A 19,758-nucleotide genomic window follows, 5' to 3' on the forward strand; every position below is an offset into this window, starting at 1 on the left:
CCTGGTGCGGGTTTCTGTTCCTATCCGATGGTGCTGTCTAGGGCTCTGGCTCCCAGACATTGGCTTGCAAGGTCAAGTACAGGTTCTCTGTTTCCGACTACCGACTCTCTGCTTTGCTCAGCCACGGTGTTTAAGAAAGCCCTCTCCTCACATTCGGGAGCCGGTGGCCGTGTCGGCACGCCAAGCGCAGGCAGCACCGGTGAGGGGGAGCAGCCTGAGGAAAACACGTCTACTGCCTGTTGACTCGTGGTCCCACACATCGCCCAGGCTTCGTGACGACCGCACGAGCGAGGAGCGTGCTCTCAGCAGCCCCTTGTCCACGCACCCCTGCTCTCAGCAGCCCCTTGTCCACGCACCCCTGCTCTCAGCTGCTCAGTCCCAGCCTGTGGCCGCCCGAGACCTGTGTGAGCAGGGAGGCGTGTCCAGGAAAGTGGCTCTGGCCTGTGACCAGCGGCCACCCCTGAGCTGTCCTGCAGGGGTGGGTCTACAGACACCTGGAGGATTTATGCAGCAAGGGGCCAGCACCCTGGCACAGTGAGTTAATCCTCCGCCTGCGGCGTCAGCCTCCCATATGGGCGCCGGTTCGAGACCTGGCTGCTCTACTTCCAATCCAGCTCTCTGCTATGGCCTGGGAAAGCAGTAGAAGATGGCCCAAGTGCTTGGGTTCCTGCACCCGCATGGGAGACCAGAAGAAGCTCCTGGCTCCTGGTTTCAGATCGGTGTAGCGCCAGCCGTTGCGGCCATTAGGGGAGTGAACCAACGGAAAAGGAAGACCTTTCTCTCTGTCTCTCTCTCACGGTTTATAACTCTACCTGTCAAATTAAAAAAAAAAAGAGCACGCACGGTTCAGTGGCTTTGTTCACTCGGCCCTGTGGCCGTCACCCCAACCTTCTCATCTCAGAGCCTTCTCATTTTTCCAAACTGAAGCTCCGCATCCAGTGCCCCCCCCCCCCACAGACCCTGGCACCCCCAGGCCCCTTCCTGACCACCAGGTGCCTCCCAGGCACGCAGTCTCATGGCTCATGTCACTTAGCCTAACGTCCCTTAGGGCCATCCACCTTTGGAGTTTCCTTCCTTTTATAAAAAAATTATTTATTTATTTGAAAGGCAGAATTATGGAGAGAGAGATACATCTTCCACCCACTGGTTTATTCCCCAAATGACTGCAACAGCTGCGGCTGGGCCAGGCCAAAGCCAGGAGCCAGGGACCGCCCCCAGGTCTCCCACGCGAGCAGCAGGGGCCCAGGCACTTGGCCTCATCTTCCGCTGCTTTCCCAGGTGTGTTAGAGCGGGATGGGTTGGAAGCGGAGCAGCCCGGGCTCAGACCTGCTCACGTGGGTGCTGGCAATGCCGGTGGCGGGCTCACCCACTGTGCCACGATGCGGTCCCAGCTCCTTCCTTTCTGGAGCTGATTCGCGGCTGCTGGCACCCGTCACACTGTGCTCGTCTGATCACGCCCCGGTGAGTGCCTGGCTGCTTCCTTCTTCCTGCGACCGTAAGTGATGCTCGCTAACGCGTTGTGCGAATCTCAGCTTGGGTTTGCAGGATTGCTGAATCATGTGCAGCTATTTTTAAAAGCCGAGGAAGCGCGCGTTTCCATAGCAGCTGGCGCTGACTTCTCAGGTTGGGACTCCTTTGTTTCAGATCTCAGAGCCCGGGCCTCGCCCCTGCCTGCTGCGCGGACGCTGATGGAACGCCACAGGCTGGGGGGAGTCGGATGGGTTCAGGAGGCTGAGAATCCCACGGTCAAGGCGCCGGCTTTGCTGGGTGCCGTTCGGCCACAACCCCACAGGCCACCAACGCTGTGCCAAGTCTGTTTTTAGAGAGGCTGAATCCCATTGACAGGCAAGGAGCCCTCATGGTCCAGCAGTTAAGGTGTCCACATCCCACATCAGAGCAACTGGGTTTGAGTCCTGGCTTCGCTCCCCATTCCAGCTTCCTGCTAGTCCAGACCCTGGGAGGCAGGGGTGATGGCAGGAGTGGCTGGGTCCCCATCCCCCACTTGGGACACCTGGACTGAGTTCCCACTGAGTTGGCCTGGCCCCGCCCAGTCCTAGCTGTCACGGGCATTTGGGGAGTGAGCCAGCAGAGGGGAGCTGTCTGTCTCTCTGCCTTTCAAACTGGGGTTCTTTATTTCAAGAAGCAAAATTAAGCAGTGCTGTTGGTTCAAGGTACAATGTTGCGAATATTTCAAAAATTACTGAATTGCGCACTGTGGCATAGTGGGCCGAGGCTCTGCCTGCGGCAAGAACATCCCACATGGGTGCCGGTTCAAGACCCGGCTGCTCCACCTCCGATCCAGCTCTCTGCTATGGCCTGGGAAAGCAGTGGAAGATGGCCCAAGTCCTCGGGCCCCTGCACCCACGTGAGAGACCCAGAAGACCTAAGTCTAAGCATTTCTCCAGGGGTGACCAATTTAACTTTAAATTTTAAGAAAAAGAAAAAAGGTCACTTTTGTGACTCTGTTTCTTTAAGTGCAAAATGGAGAAGGCCCACTGGGCTCCCGGGCTGCCGGGCCCAGCACTGCTGGGAGGGAAGCTGCCTGGGAGCCCAGGCCCGGATCCCCTCCCCGAATCCCGGGACCAGGGCTACCTCTGTGTGACGCCGTCGTCACCCCCAACTCCCACGGTCCTCCAGCAGCCTGGGATAAAGGGTCTAGCAGATGGGTTTGTTGAAGGACCCGTGAATGGGATGGGAGTGGACTCAGACCGAGGCGCTGGCCCTCGTGAGCGGACAGGCTCATGCCCACGTGCAGGTGTTCTGTCCCCTGCCCCGCCCCCGTGGTCTGCAGTGGTGCCACATGGGACGCGCGTGCCCGCACCTGGGTCCCGGGTGCTGTGGGTCCTGGCACCCCTCGCCTCAGTGCGCAGAGCCTCAGGCAAGCCTCGGGCCTTCCGTTTCCTCGCCTGGAGCTGGGGTGATGGTGGGGCTGGGGTGATGGTGGGGCCCCCCAGCCTCAAAGGAGACATTGTACGCGCAGAGCACCAGAGTCGAGCCACACAGGGGGCACCGTGCACGGTTTGTTGAGTCGGTGTACGTGAGCTGCTAGCACAGGGTCCCAATACCGCAGGCAGGCTCCGCCCTAGCATGTCCCCAGCCCTGGGCTGGGGTCCCAATACCGCAGGCAGGCTCCGCCCTAGCATGTCCCCAGCCCTCGGCCCGGGTCCCTGGACCCCGGGCACTGCCCAGCAGTCCCAACTCTGCCCCCTTGAGGCCCTGAGGCTTGGCATGGAGTGGCCCTGGCAGGCTGAGCCCTGGATGCTTCTCCCCTCTGGCTTCCCTGAGGTGTCGCTGGCTCCCAGAGACCCCTCCGAAGGTTCTGGGGAAGGGTGTGTGTGTGTGTGTGTGTCTATGTATATGTGTGTATGTCCATGTGTGTGTCTGTTTATGTGTGTGTGTGCTTGTGCATATGTGTGTCTGTGTGTGTCTGTGTGTATGTGCTTGTGCATATGTGTGCATGTGCGTGTGTGTCTCTGTGTGTATCTGTGTGTGTCTGTGTCTATGTGTGTGCATGTGTGTATATATGTATGTGTGTCTGTGTGTCTGTGTTTATGTGTATGTGTGTATATGTGCATCTGTGTGTATCTATATGTCTATGTGTGTATGTGTGTTTCTATGTGTGTATGTGTTTATGTGTGTGTATGTGTGTGTCTATGTGTGTGCGTGTATGTTCTTGTGCATATCTGTGTATGTGTCTGTGTGTCTGTGTGTGTCTCTGTATCTATCTGTGTGTGTCTGTGTGTGTCTATGTCTATGTGTGTGTCTATGTATGTGTATGTGTGTCTCTGTGTATATATGTGTGTGCATGTGTGTATGTCTGTGTGTTTGTGTCTATGTGTATGTATGTCTGTTTACGTGTGTCTCTGTGTATCTGTATGTCTATGTATGTTTATGTGTGTCTGTGTGTCTGTGTGTCTATGTGTGTGTATGTGTTTCTATATGTGTGTGCTCTGTGTATGCATGTGCCTGTGTGTGTCTATGTGTGTATGTGTATGTAGATGTGCATATGTTTCTATGTATGTGTGCTCTGTGTATGTGTGTGTCTATGTGTCTGTGTGTGTCTGTATGTGTGAGTGCTCTATGTGCATGTCTGGGTGTGTATGTGTGTGCCTATGTGTGTATGTGTGTGTCTATATGTGTGTATGTGTGTATATGTGTGCTCTGTGTATGTGTGTGTCTATGTGTCTGTGTGTGTCTGTATGTGTGAGTGCTCTATGTGCGTGTCTGTGTGTGCCTATGTGTATGTGTATGTCTATGTGTGTGTGTGTGCTCTGTGTATGTGTGTGCCTATGTGTGTATATGTGTGTGTATGTGTGAGTATATGTGTGCATGTGTTTCTATGTGTGTGTGCTCTGTGTATGTGTATGTCTATATGTGTGTGTGCTCTGTGTGTGTATATGTCTATATGTGTGTGTGTACTATGTGTATGTGTGTGTTTGTGTATGTATGTGTGTGTGTGTGTGTGTGGTTCCCCACCTCTCCCAGGACAGAAGCTGGTGGATGCTGCCATCTCTCGGATGAGGTGGCCCCCACAAAGCAGGGACCCAGCTGAGGTCGAGGACCACTCAGGACCGCCCACGGAAGGGGACCACGCACCGTGGATGGCACAGCGAGGAGGTGATGCCCAGTCCTGTCGCCACCGGAGCCAGGGAGGGACGCTGCCGGCTCTGTGGGGTTCTGGGCTGTGCTCTAAGGCAGCTGTGTGCAGGAGCTGACCTCAACCCTGGCACCTGCAGATGCCCGGCTGTGTGGACAGAGTGCAAGGGCCTGGACGGGCCTGAGCCCCACAGCCTCGGCCAGGCCAGGGACAGAAGCCAACTTCCAACCAAGGCACACGGCCAGGAATTCAGGGGTCCCGGAAGAAGAGGGCATGAGTGGCAGAGGGGGCAACTACGGCAGGGGCAGAGGAGGGGCTCAGGGGCTCAGGGGTGAGGACGCGCAGGGCTGGAGAAGGACTTAGAGGGCCGGGGCAGGAAGGTGCAGGCTGCTCTAGGCTCTCCCTGTGGCTCCTGTGAGCCCTGCGCTCGGCCCTGTCTCTCCATGGCTGTGCTCCAGAGACAGGAGGGCTCCCCTCGCCCCCTCATCCCCTCAGCAGGTGCAGGACAGGGAGGGGCTGCTCTGCCCCAAGATGGCCCTGGGACTCCAGGCCTTTTCCCGTGGTCCAGGAGGAGCCAGACCAGGCGTCCTGCGGAGAGCGGCGAGGGAGAGAGGCTGCCGAGGGCTGGGCCCGGCCGGAACCTGCGAGGACCTCCAGGGCAGTGTTTTAGGGAAAATCTGTGCCCCGCCTCTCCCTAGGCTCCTACTGCCCTAGACCAGCCTGGACTCTCCACAGTGGGGAGCAGGGGGTGCTGGGTAGACACTGGGCAGGCGGGTGGGCAGCATGTGTAGCTGTAGGCACGGGCAGCCAGAGCTCCGTCCACGTGGCAGGCAGGCCGACTGACGCCCACTCAGGCACTGCCACACTGGCCAGGACCACGTCTCTTTATTGTGCAGTGCTCAGGGGGGAGGGGGCAGTCCTTGGCGTGGCCAAGGGCAAGGGCAAGGCTGGGATACCGCAGTCAGCGGCTTGGCCACAGGAGGGTAAAGGCGCCACGGCTACAGCGGAAATCTGGCTCCTGCTGCTCCGGGCTGGCCTCCACCGACACGAGGCGCCGGGGCCCGCGCTGGCTCAGCGGGATGCAGTCGGAGACACGGATCTCCAGGGCCCGGCCCTCCCTGGAGTGGGAGCAGAAGGGGGTCAGGGCCACGGGGCACTGGGGCCGGCAGGGCTCCTTGTCCCGCGTTCCCCGGGCTGGGCCGGACTCACCCCTGGCAGTGTGCGGCCAGCACACCCACTAGCTCCCCGATGCGGTTGTCCAGCGGAGGCTGGGAGCGGTGCAGACACACCACGAGGTCATCCTGGCCCCGGGCATGCACCACCACCAGCTGGTCCAGCCCACTGGTCACGCTCAGCCCCGTCACCTGCCAGGGAGCACAGGGTCAGGGGTGCCCCAGTTCCTCCCCGGGGAGTCTGCGCCAACCTCCACCCAGGGGCCCTGCCCTGAGCCGAGTGCCCCCTGCACGGCCCCTTCCTCCCCTCTCTGGTCTCTGTTGACAATGGGAAGGGCTGGGCTGGGCACAGCATGACAGTGCACTGGGAAGGAATGTTCTAGATTCCTGCTGTCTGGTGTGGCAGCCACTGCTCACCATGGCCTCCGAGCACTTGCTGTGAGCTCAGCGTGTTGTTTTCTTTCATGTTTTACATTTAAATAGCGACCAAGGCCAGCGGCCCTTCCACTCTGACCATCAGAGGACCCCCGAAACCAAGCGGGATCCGGAGGGAACCGGCTTGGTCCCTGGCCTGGGCCGTGTGAGGAAGCCAGCGGGTGGCAGATCAGGCAAAAGGGGCCAGGGTCCCTCAGGAGGCAGCTGAACCCCGGGGGCCTGGCTGTGCCCCAGTGGGACCAGGTGGGCTTGGGGGGCATTGCACTTGGCCACTTGGGATGAGGTGGCTGGGCTGGTGAGCCGGGTAGGGCCCCTCCCCCTGGGGAATGGGAGCCTTAGCAGGGTGTGCTGCAATTGGCCGGGCTTGGGGTGCCTGGGGCCACCCCAGGCGGCCAGAAAGGCGAGCGAGGCGGGGCTGCCCCCCCACAGGCTCAGCGCTCACCGCCTCCAGGGGCACTGCCCGCATCACCCGGTACTGGCGGCTGGGGTCCAGCTTGTAGAGATGCCGGTCTGTGAGCAGGAGGGCCCGGTCCCGGCACTTGCGGAAGCGGTTCACCTGCGGGTGGGGTAGTTGGGCCCAGGCTGCTGCTGCTGGGCCTCCTGCCCTCTCTCCGGGGGCCCTCCCACGGGAGCTCCAGGAGCAGCTGGGGAGGGGTCGGAGGGGGGCTGGGGCTCCCTCCCCGCTGAGCTGCCGCGCTCCCTCCCCCCTGGCCCCCACCTTGCGCACGTGGCTGGAGAAGAGCACAGCCACAAAGCCGTCCTTGTCCCGCAGGGCCTTCAGCTGCTGTGCAAACAGGCCCGAGGCTGTGGGGTTGTCGGTGGCCTGAGGACAGGGGGAGGGGGAGGGGCAGCTGGGACCCTGGCGCCTGGGAAGCCCAGTGGCCGCCCGCCTGGGAGCAGAGCAGAGCAGCACTGGGTCCCGCGGGGGCACAGAGCAGAGGACCCTGGCCTTGATCCCCAGGTCCTAGGCCCATCAGCACCCCACCCCCTGCCCCTGCCACCTGCTGGTCCTCACCCAGGCCCGGGCCAACAAGAAGCCCTGAGCCCTCGGGCCTTCAGCCCCTGACAACTTTGCCAGGATTGAAGACCTTGGGACAGCAGGTGTACACTGAGAGACGTGGGTACACATGGCTGCCTGGTGGGGCGTGTGTGGAGGGGCCGGGGGCTGCACAGCACAGCAAGGCTCAGCCCCCGATGAAAACCCTTCATCCTCACGGATGGAAACTTTGGGGTTGGGGTGGGGCACATGCCCTCCCCCCACCCTCCCAGGGCCCCCGCCTGCCGGCACTCACCGAGGACAAGTAGTCTCGGGCCCAGGCCCGCCGGCAGCCCCAGTCCTGCCGCAGGCCCTGCAGGGCTCCCATGGCGGCCACCTTGGCCTTGATCTGAGCCATGTCTGAAGGGGGGATGTTCTTCACCAGCTGCCGGGCCCGCCACCTGAGAGAGAGGCAGCCCGTGGATCCAGGCCCCTTCCCCGGGAGAGCCGGCTCCTGGGCCTGCAGCTGGCCGTCCTCACCTCCCAACCTCCACCGGCCTCTCTGGTTCTCGGCGCTGGTACCCAACCCTCATCCCTGGCCCTGTGCCCAGCTCCCTCCTGCTCTGACTCTGGCCCTGGCCCCTGGAGAACTTCCACTTGGCCCTCAAGGCCCCGGCCCCCCCGGGGGTGCCCTCCCTGGCCCTGACCTTGAATGCTCAGCATGAGCCAGGGGTGGTCAGGGCTCTGCCCGGTCACGGGGCCTGGGCATGAGGTTAGGGCTAGCTGCCAAGGAGCCGCGTGCAGAGGATGCTGGCTGTGGGACCAGGGGCGGCCGGCTCACCTGCAGAAGAGAGCGTGGCAGGTGTCCTGGAAAGGCTGTAGCACGGCAGGAGGCGGGGGCCACACGATGTCACGGCCATAAAGCGGGGGCTGCCGAGCGGCCTGGAACCGCCGCTGCAGCTCTGCCAGGTGGGCGCGCACCTTGTGCCTCCGGAACCAGCGCATGATGGTGTAGATGGCACGCAGCCGGCGGCAGCGCCACCTGGCTAGGGTGCCCCGCCAGGCCTGCGTGAGCCAGGCAGGATGGGACAAACCGTCAGGCCCGGCCCCTGCCTTCTAACCCCGAGCCTGATCCGAAATCTCCCTGGAGCATGCGCTGCCTGTCTCCAGGGAGGCCACCCTCCACTCTGCCTGGCACAGGCTGCTTCCCAGGTGGGCGTGCAGCCCCCGAGGACAGCGAGCCCTTCCCAAAGGCTTGTAGACACTTGGGAAAGAGCTGCTCGCCTGTGCCTGGGCTTTCAAGGCTTCATCCCCAGGGAGAAAGCTCGGATGGGAAGAGGGGCAGAGGCGGAGGAAGGGGCTCTCCCCACGAAGGTCCCTGCAGCGAGCCCACCTCCCACCAGCTGCTGTAGGGGTAAGCTCTCGGAGGCCCTGAGACAGAGGGGCTCCCCAGTTACATGACCATCAAATCCAGACTGGGAACCCTGCAAGGCAGGCACCCCAGGGACCCACAGACTAAAACAGCGTTCAATGATTCAGCAGCGGACCTGGGTGACGGGCCCCACCTGCTACGGCCCCCGAGCACTGTCGCCAGATAACTGGGTACTGCCTGGGAATTGAGAGCAAGGAGCAGCAGGGACTTTCTCAGCTGGGAAGCAGCTTCAAACAACCCCTGTGCCGCAGAGGAGCTGCAAATGCAGAGCGCAGCTGCCCCTGAACCCTGGGTGGGAGACCCGGAGGAGGCTCCTGGCTCCTGGCTTTGGATCGGCGCAGCTCTAGCCATTGCAGCCATTTGGGGAGTGAACCAGAGGATGGAAGACTCTCTGTCTGTCTGTCTGTCTGTCTCTCTCTCTCTCTGCCTCTCCTTCTCTTTCTGACTTTCAAATAAATAAATAAATCTTTTTAAAAATGCAAAGTTATGGGGAGAGGGGGGAGAATCTGTAAGCTTTGGAAATGCAAGCGTACTTCAAAAAACTCGTGGGAAGTTGAGGCCAAGAGGTTTAATTTTTGAGGGGCAGGCGTTTGGCCCGGCAGGCACGGTGCCGCTTGGTGGGGCAGCATTGCCGTGCAATGGGTTACGCCTCTGCCTGTGATGCTGGCATCTCATATGAGCCCCAGTTTGTATCCTGGCTGCTCCACTTCTGATCCAGCTCCCTGCTAAGGCCCCTGGGAAAGCAGCAGAAGATGGCCCAAGTACTGGATCCTTGCCACCCACATGGCAGACCCAGATGGAGCTCCAGGATCCTGGCTTCAGCCTGGCCCAGCCCCGCCATTGCGGCCATCTGGGGAGTGAACCAGCAGATGAGATATCTCCCTCTCTGTCTCTGTCTCGCTCTCTCTCTAACTCCGTCAATAAATCAATAAATTTTTTTTTTTTGACAGGCAGAATGGACAGTGAGAGAGACAGAGAAAGGTCTTCCTTTACCATTGGTTCACCCCCCGCACCGCACTGATCCGAAGCTAGGAGTCAGGTGCTTCTCCTGGTCTCCCATGTGGGTGCAGGGCCCAAGGACCTGGGCCATCCTCCACTGCACTCCTGGGCCACAGCAGAGAGCTGGACTGGAAGAGGGGCAACTGGGACAGAATCAGATGCCCCGACTGGGACTAGAACCCAGGGTACCGGCGCCGCAGGCGGAGGATTAGCCTATTGAGCCGCAGCGCCAGCCAAATCAATAAATCTTTAAAAAGGAAAAAAAGAAAAGATGCCAGCATCCCGTCAAGGAGCGCTGGGTTTGAGTCCTGGCTCTGCTCCAACTCCCTGCAGCAGGGAGGGAGAAAGGACGGAGGGAAGCCGGGTCCTGAGAACTTTGCTGTGGGGCCCTGGGGCCACCTGGGCCTGCTGGTGACCACAGGACTGCGCAGGCCACTTGCAGAGCTCACACGAGCACGCCCCGGCCTGGTCACAGCCCCCCCCCACCCCCGCACCTTCTGCAGCAGCAATACAATGATGGGGATGAGGCGGGCTCGGCTCTGCTCCAGGGCCACCAGCGTCTGCGGCGAGCGGATGAACAGCTTGCTGTGGCCGAAGGCCACGTCCCCCTGCAGCCCGTGCTGCTCCACCAGGGCGCTCACGGCCGCCTTGTCGGAGCCCAGCAGGTGGTTGGGCCACGTGTACTCACAGGTCATCTTGTACCTGTCGCCAGAGGACAGGGCAGTGGGGCCTGGCGTTGGGGAGGGGGCATGGAGCCCATGCATCCCTGGGAGTCCCCGGGACCACAGTCCTCCCAGAATGTCCCTGGAGCACCCACGGCATCTGTGTGTGTGTCCTCACACGTGTTATCACACACACTGTCATATGTGTGTCCGCACACACGTGTCCCCAGACACATCTCCATACGTGTGCCCCACATACACGTTCTCACAGATGAGTCAGCATCCAGAGGAGGCTTCCTGCACGCCATCAACGTGGGAGGTGTCACCCAGGGACCCTCTGCTCGCCCCTGGGCCCACCCGAGGTCCCCCAGCCGGCCCCGGCGTCCGTACCTGAGCAGGAAGCGGGAGTAGGGCTGGCGGGAGGCGAAGCCGGCCCTGCGCACCCTCACGTTCTCCAGCAGCCCCAGGTAGGCCACCTGGTGGCGGCAGTGCTCTTCGTCCAGCCTCCCGGCCACCTTGTCCTCATTGGGCTTGATGCAGCGGACGTAGAAGGGCTCCTGGGGGGGGGCACAGGGGTCTTGGGGGCCAGGCCCGTGGCTGCTGGGTGCCCTGTCTTGAGCAGGGGCGTCCCCGAGTCCCCAGGGACCCGGGCTAGGAAGAGAGTTGGGATGAGGGACCTGGTGGCCAGACAAGAGCCCCAGAGGTTCTGGGAGCTGCCAGGAGGCCGGGCCCAGTGCCAGGTCCCCTACCTGCCTTCCCAGAAGGGCTATGTCCCTGCAAGCCCTGCTGTGCCCCCCGGAGCTCCCCGTGGCTTGGGGCCCAAAGCTCCCCGAGACAAGCAGAGCTGCCCTGCGGCCCCAGCTGCCAGGGTCTCCCCAGCCCCTGTGCACCCAAGAGGTGGTAGGGCCAGGAATGGTGGGCTCCGAGTCTCACCGACTACTCAGCCCGGCCCGTGAGCCTGGCCGTGGGCAGGGTACCCTCGGGGGCAGAGACTGCTCCAGACTGGACAAGGGTGTTCCCCCACGCTGAGCCCCAGGGCGCAGAGAGAAGGAGCCAGCAGGCGGGGCTGGGGAGGGGTGGGCGTACCTTGGAGGCCAGGTTCTCCACCAGGGCCACCATGGAGTTCTTGAAGAGCGTGCCGGCCGTTAGGGGGCGCTTGGTCACCTCTGTGATGTCCTGCTGCCCATCCGGCCACATGGCTCGCAGGGTGGGGTCTCCACTGCAGACACAGGCGTGTGCCCAGCTGCCCTGGAGGACAGCAGCCCCGCCCACCGCCCTGGCCACTGGGAGCTGCCTGGCCTTAGTCTTGAGCCTCAGGCCATCCACTGTCACGTGGGGATCGGAGGCTAGAAGTCTCTGCAGGCCCCAGGCCTGGCTCGCCGGCACCCACCCAGCCAGCGCCGTGCCCACCTGTTGTACAGCAGCCGCTTGATGTCCTGGAAGAGGGTGTCTCGGTTCTTGTCAATGAAGCCCTCGGCGGAGTACCTGCCGGGGGAGGGGGGTAGATGCGGGGCCAGGCTGCTGAGGACCCCAGGAAGCCCCCTCCCCCGGCCCTCACACCTGCTTTCTCTCTCATCCCCCAGGAATCCCTCTCTCAGGAGACGTTCTCTCCTGGAAGGTGAATCAGGCGATTACGTCCCCAGCTCTGGAGCCACATGCCCCAGCCCTGAATACAGCCCGCTGTGTGGCTGTGGCCAAGCCGTGCGACCGCTCTGAGCGGCGACAGCCGTCCCTTGCTCGGTGCTCACTGAGTTTCCATACACATCAGGCGCTCCTGGCCGCGGGCCTCGCTGCCTTGCTCCTGGGCCTCTCCCAGGTCAGCGCCCAGACAGCTGCGGCTCCCGCCGAGGCCCAGGGCATGGGTTCCCGGGAACAGGACTGACCCCCGGCTGCTTGGTCTTCCCTGTATACTCCACGTCCCCACCTTGGCACTGGTGCCACCTGAGTCACTCAAATCCACTTGGGGACAGTGAGCCAGAGACAGATGGAGAGTCACCACGCTGCGGGCGCAGGGTGGAGGGAAGCCCAGGAGCTGTGAGACGGGCGGGACTGCGGCCCCTGTCCCCGCTTCGCCCCTGCAGCTCCCGCCAGCAGGTGCTGGCAGGCGTAGGGCTGGGGGCCACTGTCCCGAAGACCCCGTGTCCTGCTCTTGTGCAGCAGGTGAGGGGCCACGTCTTCAGTGCCTCCAAGGAGCCCCGTGACACATGCAATGGCGCCCCATGGCGCAGTGGGGGACCTTACGTGACGTCCCCTGCGTAGTGCTTGATCCGGAAGTCTCGGCCAAACTCCATGGTCTTGTCTGTGGGGCAGAGCTGTGGGACGGGCCAAGGTTCAAGGCACAGAAGGGGGCAGGCTTTGCTGGAGGGACCAACCCCACATCCACCCTGCCCAGGGCGGATCCACCTCAGCCAGGTCCCACCGAGGCCCCAGGAGGCACTGTCGCCCCCCCCTTCCCGCCCCAGCCCTGCGCGCCTGCCAGGAGCGCCGGGGCACCTGGCGGCTGCTGTAGTGCGGGTGGTGGCGGTGGTGTGTGTCCAGCGTCTGCAGGAAGATGTGGTCAGTGATGGGGCCTGCGGTGCTGCAGGCCTCGTCCAGCACGGCCAGGATGCCTCGGTGGGGCCGCTCCACCAGCTCCACAATGCTGGCGTTGTTGAAGTACTCCACCTGGGGGGCGGAGAGCAGGGAGGCTCTGGAGGCCCGCCCGGCCCCCGCCCGGCCCGCCCGGCCCCCCAGCCTGCCCGGCCCCCCGCCCGCCCAGCCCGGCGGGGGCTCACGCTCTGCCAGGCGATGCCCTCGCGCTCGTACTCCTCCTGCTCCTGCTTCAGCACGAGCTGGATGAAGAGCTGCTGCAGCTTCTCGTTGCAATAGTTGATGCAGAACTGCTCGAAGCTGGGGGCGGGGAGGGGGCTCAGGGGGGCTCGGGCCCCGCCCTGCACACCTGCCCGCCCCCTGCTCACCCCGGCTCGGAGCCCGCCTTGCTGTGGGCCATGCTTCTGCCCCAGGCTCCTCCGCCACCCCACCCCAGCCCCGGCGGGCAGCTTCCTGGGGGACACTTGAGTGTGGCCCTGGGGGAGGTGAGCCCAGCGATGCTGCCTCTCACCAGGGCACCACCAGCTGGGCCACGGCTGAGGCACCCTGGGGACAGGGACCTTGGGGCCCAGCAGGAGGACCCAAAACGCTCCTGCCTTCCCACCCAGCCAAGCCCCCTGGGGCACAGGGGCCGCTGGGGTGGAGGGGGTCCTAAGCTGCCCACCTGTTGACAGCGAACACCTCGAAGCCATAGATGTCCAGCACGCCGATGACTGTGTCCTTGCCGTCGCGCCGTGGGTCCCGGTCCCCGGTCTCCATGACGCCGTTGATCTTGTTGACCACCCACTCAAACAGCCGCTGGTAGACAGCCTGGGGGCAGAGCCGCCGCGTGCTGCTGTCCTGGCCTCACCTCCCTCATGAAGGCCTCCTGGGTTTGCCTCCCTCCGCTGGCCCTGGTACCTTGGCACAGGCGTCTCGCGCGTAGCTGGCCTCGGCCACCGTGTGGCCCTTTTCTATGAGCTCCCGGCCTCCAGAGGCCACCGTGCGGGCCAGCAGGGAGCGCAGCACCAGGTCCCGGGGGGTGGCTGTCAGCTCGGCCACGTGGGCCACCAGGGACTCCTCGGCCACTGCCAGACCCCCCTGCTGCTGGCCGTTCTGCTGTGTCTCCACGAACTCGATGTTTCCCTGGTCGTGGGGGAACCATGAGGAGTGCAGGCTCTGTGCCCCAGAGGGCTGGACGCCCTTGGCCGGGCAGAGGGAAGGGAGCCAGGGGACTTGGACGCAGGCTGCTCGGCTCCTGCTCAGACCTGCGGGTCACTGCCACCGCGGGCCGCAGAGAGCAGAGACGCGGCCAGGGTCCCCCCAGCGCCTTGGTATGTGTGGGCCCGGCACCCAGAGGAGGCCTGCTCCTCGGGCCACTCGCAGAGGCCTGAGACTGAGCCGCGCAGGCTGCAGGGTGGCCACAGAGACGGGTGCCCTACGGCGGCTCAGCGACTTCGCTGGGACGGCTCGGCCGTGTTCTCCCCTCCTCCCTGGGCAGCACCCAGCCAAGACTCCCCCGAGGGCGCCCGTGCCAGGCTCACCAGGTGCAGGATGGCCGCCAGGATGCGATGGACAGAGCCCACCTCCTCAGCGCTGAAGCCGATGACCCTCATGGCCTCTGTCACCGCCCGGTGGCTCCCTTCATCGCTGTCCAAGGCCTGGGGCCGGGGTAGCGGGAAGGGTTCACCACTGCAGGCCACCTGAGCCAATTCCCGCACCCTCTGCCTTCATCTGGGCCGCCGTGCCACCCTGGCTGTGCCACCAGCCACACGTTCCCTGCCCCACCCCACCCCTGAGCCCGCCACTCACGCCCATGCTGAGCCCGGCTCCCTGGCGCGTGAAGTTATACAGAGCTGGGTTCCTCTCCAGGTGCAGCCCCTGCAGCTCCTGGTCCACACTGCCCCTCAGCAGCTGGGGGACACAGCCACACCGTGGTCAGACAAGTGCTGTCAGGACCACGCACGGCCACGTTCTCGTCCTTTCTGACAGCACGCAGGGCAGGTGCCGACACAGCTGGGGGCCTGCCGGTGCCCCCCCGGGGAGGGGGCTGCACCTCAGTGGGCGCTTGGAACCCCACGGGGACACGGCCCTTGTCCAGGAAGCGCTCATTGGCTCAGGGTCTCAGCCATCTTCTTCCGGGGAGCTCCCCACCCAGTGTGTCTGCCGGGCAGATGGAGGGGGGTGGGGGCGACTGCGGCAGCCAGGGGGCCCCGCCTCTGCCCGCTCACCTGGTAGAAGGCGTGGAAGTTCCTTTCGCCCACGTGCTGCTTGAGGACCCGAGACTGAGGAGAGAGGACAGCCGGACTCCAGAGGGGCAGGGGTCTTCCCGGGGACCCCATCTGAGCATTCCCAGGTGCAGGGCGGGCTGGGGTCAGGGGCCCAGGCTCCAGGCGCGCTGAGGCCCCCATGGAAGCGGGCGTGGGCCTGGGAAGGGTCTCAGCCGGGGTCCCCCAGGGGGCCCTCCTCGGCCTACCTGCCTACCTTCTCCAGCAGGTAACTGTGGATGTGCCCCCCGATGGGGTCCCCCTTGAAGTCGAAGTTGATGTCCATGTACTTGCCGAAGCGGCTCGAGTTGTGGTTGCGGTTGGTGCGGGCATTGCCGAAGGCCTCCAGCACGCAGGTGGACTTGAGCAGCACGTCCTTGACTCTGTAGTAGAGCGGCCAGGGCTCGCACGGAAGTGTCCCCCCTCAAAAACCCCAGCGTGGGAGGATGGTGGGAGGGGGCGGGGCCGGCTCTGCCCAGCACTGCCCAGCACTGCCCAGCACGGCCCAGGGCCCTGAGGACCTGCAAGGCTGGGGATCCCGCTGGCTGGGCTGGCTGGGCTGGCTGGGCTGTGCAGCCCTGAGGCCCGGCCATTCTTTCTCCTCCCTCCCGGACCGCACTGCAGCCTGGGGAGGAGGGGCTGGCCTGGCCGCTGCCTGGCCTCCAGCCGCAGCGTGGGCAGAGATGCGGCCCCGTGTGCTCAGGAGCTGCCGCTGCTGGTCCCCTGCAGACCGCACCCATCGCCTCTCGACAGGAAGAGACGGGTCACACAGGAAGGTGCTTCTGCAAGGCCGCAGGGGAGAAGCAGCGGCCGGCCCCAGCTTCCTGGTTCCTGGCCACAACCCACACGCCTGCCTGGTGCGCTTGGCTGTCCTGACGGGGCTGCCAGGCTCTCCGGGCTTCCACGGGGCGCCCCCACCCTGCCCTGTCCTGTTTCCGATGTCCCTGGGCCTGTCTGCACCTATCTGTGCCCTGCCTGCTGGTGTGCCCCCCACCCCCGGCTGGCAGCCTAGGCCCTGGCTGGCTCGTGCCCCTCGCTTGAGTGATCCTGGGTGTGGCTCAGCCACGTGCTGCCTCTGGGCGTGAGGAGAGGCCTGGGACCCTCCCAGGAGCCTGGCCGGGCCAGGCTCTCGTGTCCCCCGGCCCCGGCCCCTGCTGCTCACCTCTGCACCTCGGCCCTCTGGCTGGGGTTGGTGACGGCGGCGATGTACTGCATGATGTGCTTGCTGGCTTCCGTCTTGCCCGCGCCACTCTCGCCTGCCGGGGAGACCGGAGCTGAAATTGGCGGGGCTGCACCCCTCAGAGGCCAGCTCCCTGCTCGTTTGTTTAAAGATTTACTTAGTGGGCAGGCAGAGGGACACATCCCGGCTTCACTCCCCAGATGGCCGCAGGGGCTGGGGTTGGGACAGATCTTAGCCAGGAACCCAGAGGTCCGCCTGGGTGTCTGACACGGGTAACAGGGGCCATCAGCCACTGCCTTCCCAGGTGCACCAGCAGGCAGCAGCGTAGCTGGGACTTAAACTGGCTCTGTTCTGTGGGATGCTGGCATTGCAAGCAGTGGCTTACCCGGCTGGGCCACAGCGCCTGCACCCCCAGAGCACTAACAGCCCTCTGCCACCCAGAGCAAATGAGGACCCGAGGTCCAGGAGGCCTGGGCAGGGGGAGGTACCCGAGATGACGATGCAGGTGTCCCTGGACCGTTGCTTCATGGCCTTGTAGGCGGCGTTGGCCACGGCATAGAGGTGGGGCGGTCGTTCGTACAGCTCACGGCCCTGGTACTTGGCGATGGTCTCAGGCCCATACAGGGGCAGCTCCTGGTAGGGGTTCACGGACACCAGCACCTCGCCGATGTAGGTGTAGATGCGACCCTTCTCGAACCTGGACACACAGGACCACTGCTCAGCTCTCATGGCCTCTGGCTGTAGCCCGTGTCGGGAGGTGCTGGCTCGGGCCCTGTCGACCATCCCCCCACCCTGAGAAGGGGGGAGGGGGTGGGTGTTGCCTCAGGCCTCCCTCGAGTCATCCTGGGTGAGCTGAGCCCTTTGGAGTTGCCACCACCACAACCAGAGTGTGAGACCCACGCTGCTTCCGGGGCCTGGAAGTCCCAGGACTGGACCACCCCAGTGTGGCAGGGTCAGGGCTGGCTTCTGGGTGGACCCCACAGGACAGGTGGGGAGAGGGGTTGAGAGGAAGGGGCTGGAGGAGGGAGAGGGCTCAGCTGCTTCCTGTGTTGGAACGGGAAGGGGCCCCGCCCAGCCCCACCCAGACCACACCATGGCACTGGCTGTCGCTGTCTGTCTGCACCCCAGAGCGTGGCTGGCGGCCCCAGCCCTCCCCCCACCACAGCCTCAGCCTCCTGCAGCCTGTCACCGTGGGGACCTGCGTCCATCTCCCCTGACCCTGACCGCTCTGCCTGCCCCTCAGCCTCTGGGCTCCTAGGGTGTGGGATCCGCCCTTCCCCACCGTGTGGCCCTCTCTGGGGCTCCTCCCCCTGCACCACTGCGTCTCTGACCTGGGCGGGAGCTGTGGCCTTGCCATTCCATCATCAGAAAGCCTGGTGTTCGGGAGAACGAGGATGGAAATTGCCTGCCCGAGCCTCTCCTGAGCCCTGCTCTCTGCTCCGAGGGCTGCCAGGCCAGGGGCTCCCAGCACACAGCAGGTCGCCCACACAGGCCCCAGCAGGCCCCTCCCTGCTCTGTCTGCCACCTGGAGTGGCAACTGGACTCCTTGGTTCCTTCCACCAGCCCTGCCCCGTGACCCCACGTGCCGCTCTCCCCCACCCCCACCGGGCCCGAGCCCCTTGTCAACCAGAGTGAGGTCTGCCTGCCCGGGGCTGCGGGGCGAGACACGAGGCGGCATCCGCAGCATCAGTGGGGTTGGCTACAAGGTGCTCATTTCAGCCCCGGTGTGGTCTGAATGGGAGGTGCGGGCCCCACCGTGCTGACACACTCCTTGTCCCCGTGGTGGTTGGGGGGCCCCTAGGGCTGAGGAGCTGGGGCTGGGGGGAGGGAGGGGCCTGGTGCCCCTCCAGGGGTCTACCTGAGCTGCAGGTTCTTCATGAAGTCCTCCATGGTCACCTGGTCCAGGAGCACAAAGTCAGCCTTGCCACACCCAGGCCCTTCCTCGTCCTCCATGCTGCCGGCTGGCAACACCCAGGCCGGGGTGCCCCGATCTTCCTGTGCGGCAGGCGGAGGGAAGGGGAGTTCTGGGGAGGTCCAGCCCCGACCAGCCTCCCCCAGCGCACTGAAGTAGGAAGTGGGTTCTGGCCCTGGGAGGGGCCGCCCTGCCGATGAGCAGCTCCCTCCCCTGGAGGTGTTCTGAGCAGCTTCCTGCTCCCTGCGCCCGCCCCCGGGAAGACTCTGCCTAACGGTCCTCGCTCCTCCAGCTGCCCTCCAGCTGCCGTGCAGGTGCTGGGTCCTCCCCGCGGCCTGCGCAAAGCTCCCGTCCGCCCCAAACCCTGGCTGTGCACTCGACAGGAAGACTGCTTGGCGTGATCACGTATCCACAGCGTGCGTGTGTCCACGGAGAACTGAACGTTAGATGCACTTAGCATGTGCACAGTGAGCCTCCACACAGAAACGAAACAGGGTGGAGTTGGGCCGCAGCTCGCTCTGCCCCAACCTGGGACGTGGGAGGGGCGGAGACCCTGCGGCGTGGTCTGGGGGCGGCCTGCAGGAGACCCGTGCCCCTGACTGTCCTCGGCTTTGGGCGTTCCAGCAGGGGCCGGGCTGTCCTGGTGCTCTCGGAGGTGCACAGAGGAGGCAGTGCAGGGAGAGTCACCCTCACAGCGAGGTCGTCCTCGGGGAGCCCCGAGGGCAGGTCCCAGTGTTCCCAGACCCGTCAGCCACGTGCCACCCGCGAGCTGTTGTTCTCACAGCAGTCTTTCAGTCATCTCGCTTTTCAACTTTGAGTGGCACCGGCCCTGGGGTGTGGCAGGGGAGGCCGTGGGGTTAGGACTATCGTCCCAGGTCAGAGCAGCAGTGTGGGTCCCAACAGCTCTGCTTCTAATCCAGCTCCCTGCTGACGTACCCGGGGGCAGCAGAACCTGGGCCCCTGCCGCCCACGCGGGAGACCACACGGTGCTCCCGGCTTCAGCCTGGCCCAGCCCTGACCATGGCAGCTTTCGGGAAGTGAACCAGCAGACGGAAGATCTCTTTCTGTCACTCCGCCTTTCAAATAACAAAGTAAATCTTCAACAAGCAAAACCCCAACTTTTGAGTTGTCTGATAAGCAAGTGGATTTTTTTCTCTCAAAACCTTAAATGAACACACACCTAGCGAAACTGGAAGTGCTATCCCAGCACCTAATAAAGTGAACTGGGCACACAGCCGCCTCTAGCGTGGAAAAGGCTCGGTTCTGGAAACCAGCACTCTGGCTCCTCCCGGGCCAACTGGTCGAGTTCCATCTTTCCAAGCTCTGACACGGGGGCCTTCCCAGCCCTGGCCTCGTGGCCTGGTGCTTTTGGAGGGTTTCCCGGGCTGAGGGAGGGCCGGGGGAAATGTCACCCTCAGTCCTCTTGTCATAGTTTCACTTCCCCAACCCCAGGAAGTCAGCAGGGGGGGCTGCGCTAATGACTCAAAGGAACCCTGGTGTGGCTGCAGCCCCGTGGCCGCCTCCACCCTGACGTGCTGCCTCATTCGATCCTCGTGAC

At 63.8% G+C, this 19,758-nt stretch overlaps 1 protein-coding gene across 1 annotated transcript; it reads right to left on the bottom strand.

The window, feature by feature from the left end:
* Positions 1-5,484: 5,484 nt before the first annotated feature.
* Positions 5,485-18,241, bottom strand: MYO1G (myosin IG). Its single transcript, XM_062178187.1, has 22 exons — positions 18,147-18,241; positions 16,777-16,985; positions 16,271-16,364; positions 15,326-15,491; positions 15,073-15,126; positions 14,654-14,755; positions 14,386-14,502; positions 13,763-13,987; positions 13,527-13,672; positions 13,048-13,162; positions 12,767-12,937; positions 12,515-12,585; positions 11,684-11,758; positions 11,360-11,492; positions 10,664-10,830; positions 10,106-10,313; positions 8,022-8,245; positions 7,497-7,641; positions 6,923-7,027; positions 6,647-6,760; positions 5,807-5,961; positions 5,485-5,715 (listed from the first exon to the last, which is right to left on the bottom strand). Exons 1-22 carry the CDS (start codon positions 18,239-18,241, stop codon positions 5,559-5,561), a joined length of 3,048 nt encoding a protein of 1,015 aa, XP_062034171.1. The 3' UTR covers positions 5,485-5,558.
* Positions 18,242-19,758: the final 1,517 nt, after the last annotated feature.

This window comes from Lepus europaeus, chromosome 20 (assembly GCF_033115175.1).
Source record: "Lepus europaeus isolate LE1 chromosome 20, mLepTim1.pri, whole genome shotgun sequence".
NCBI lineage: Eukaryota > Metazoa > Chordata > Mammalia > Lagomorpha > Leporidae > Lepus > Lepus europaeus.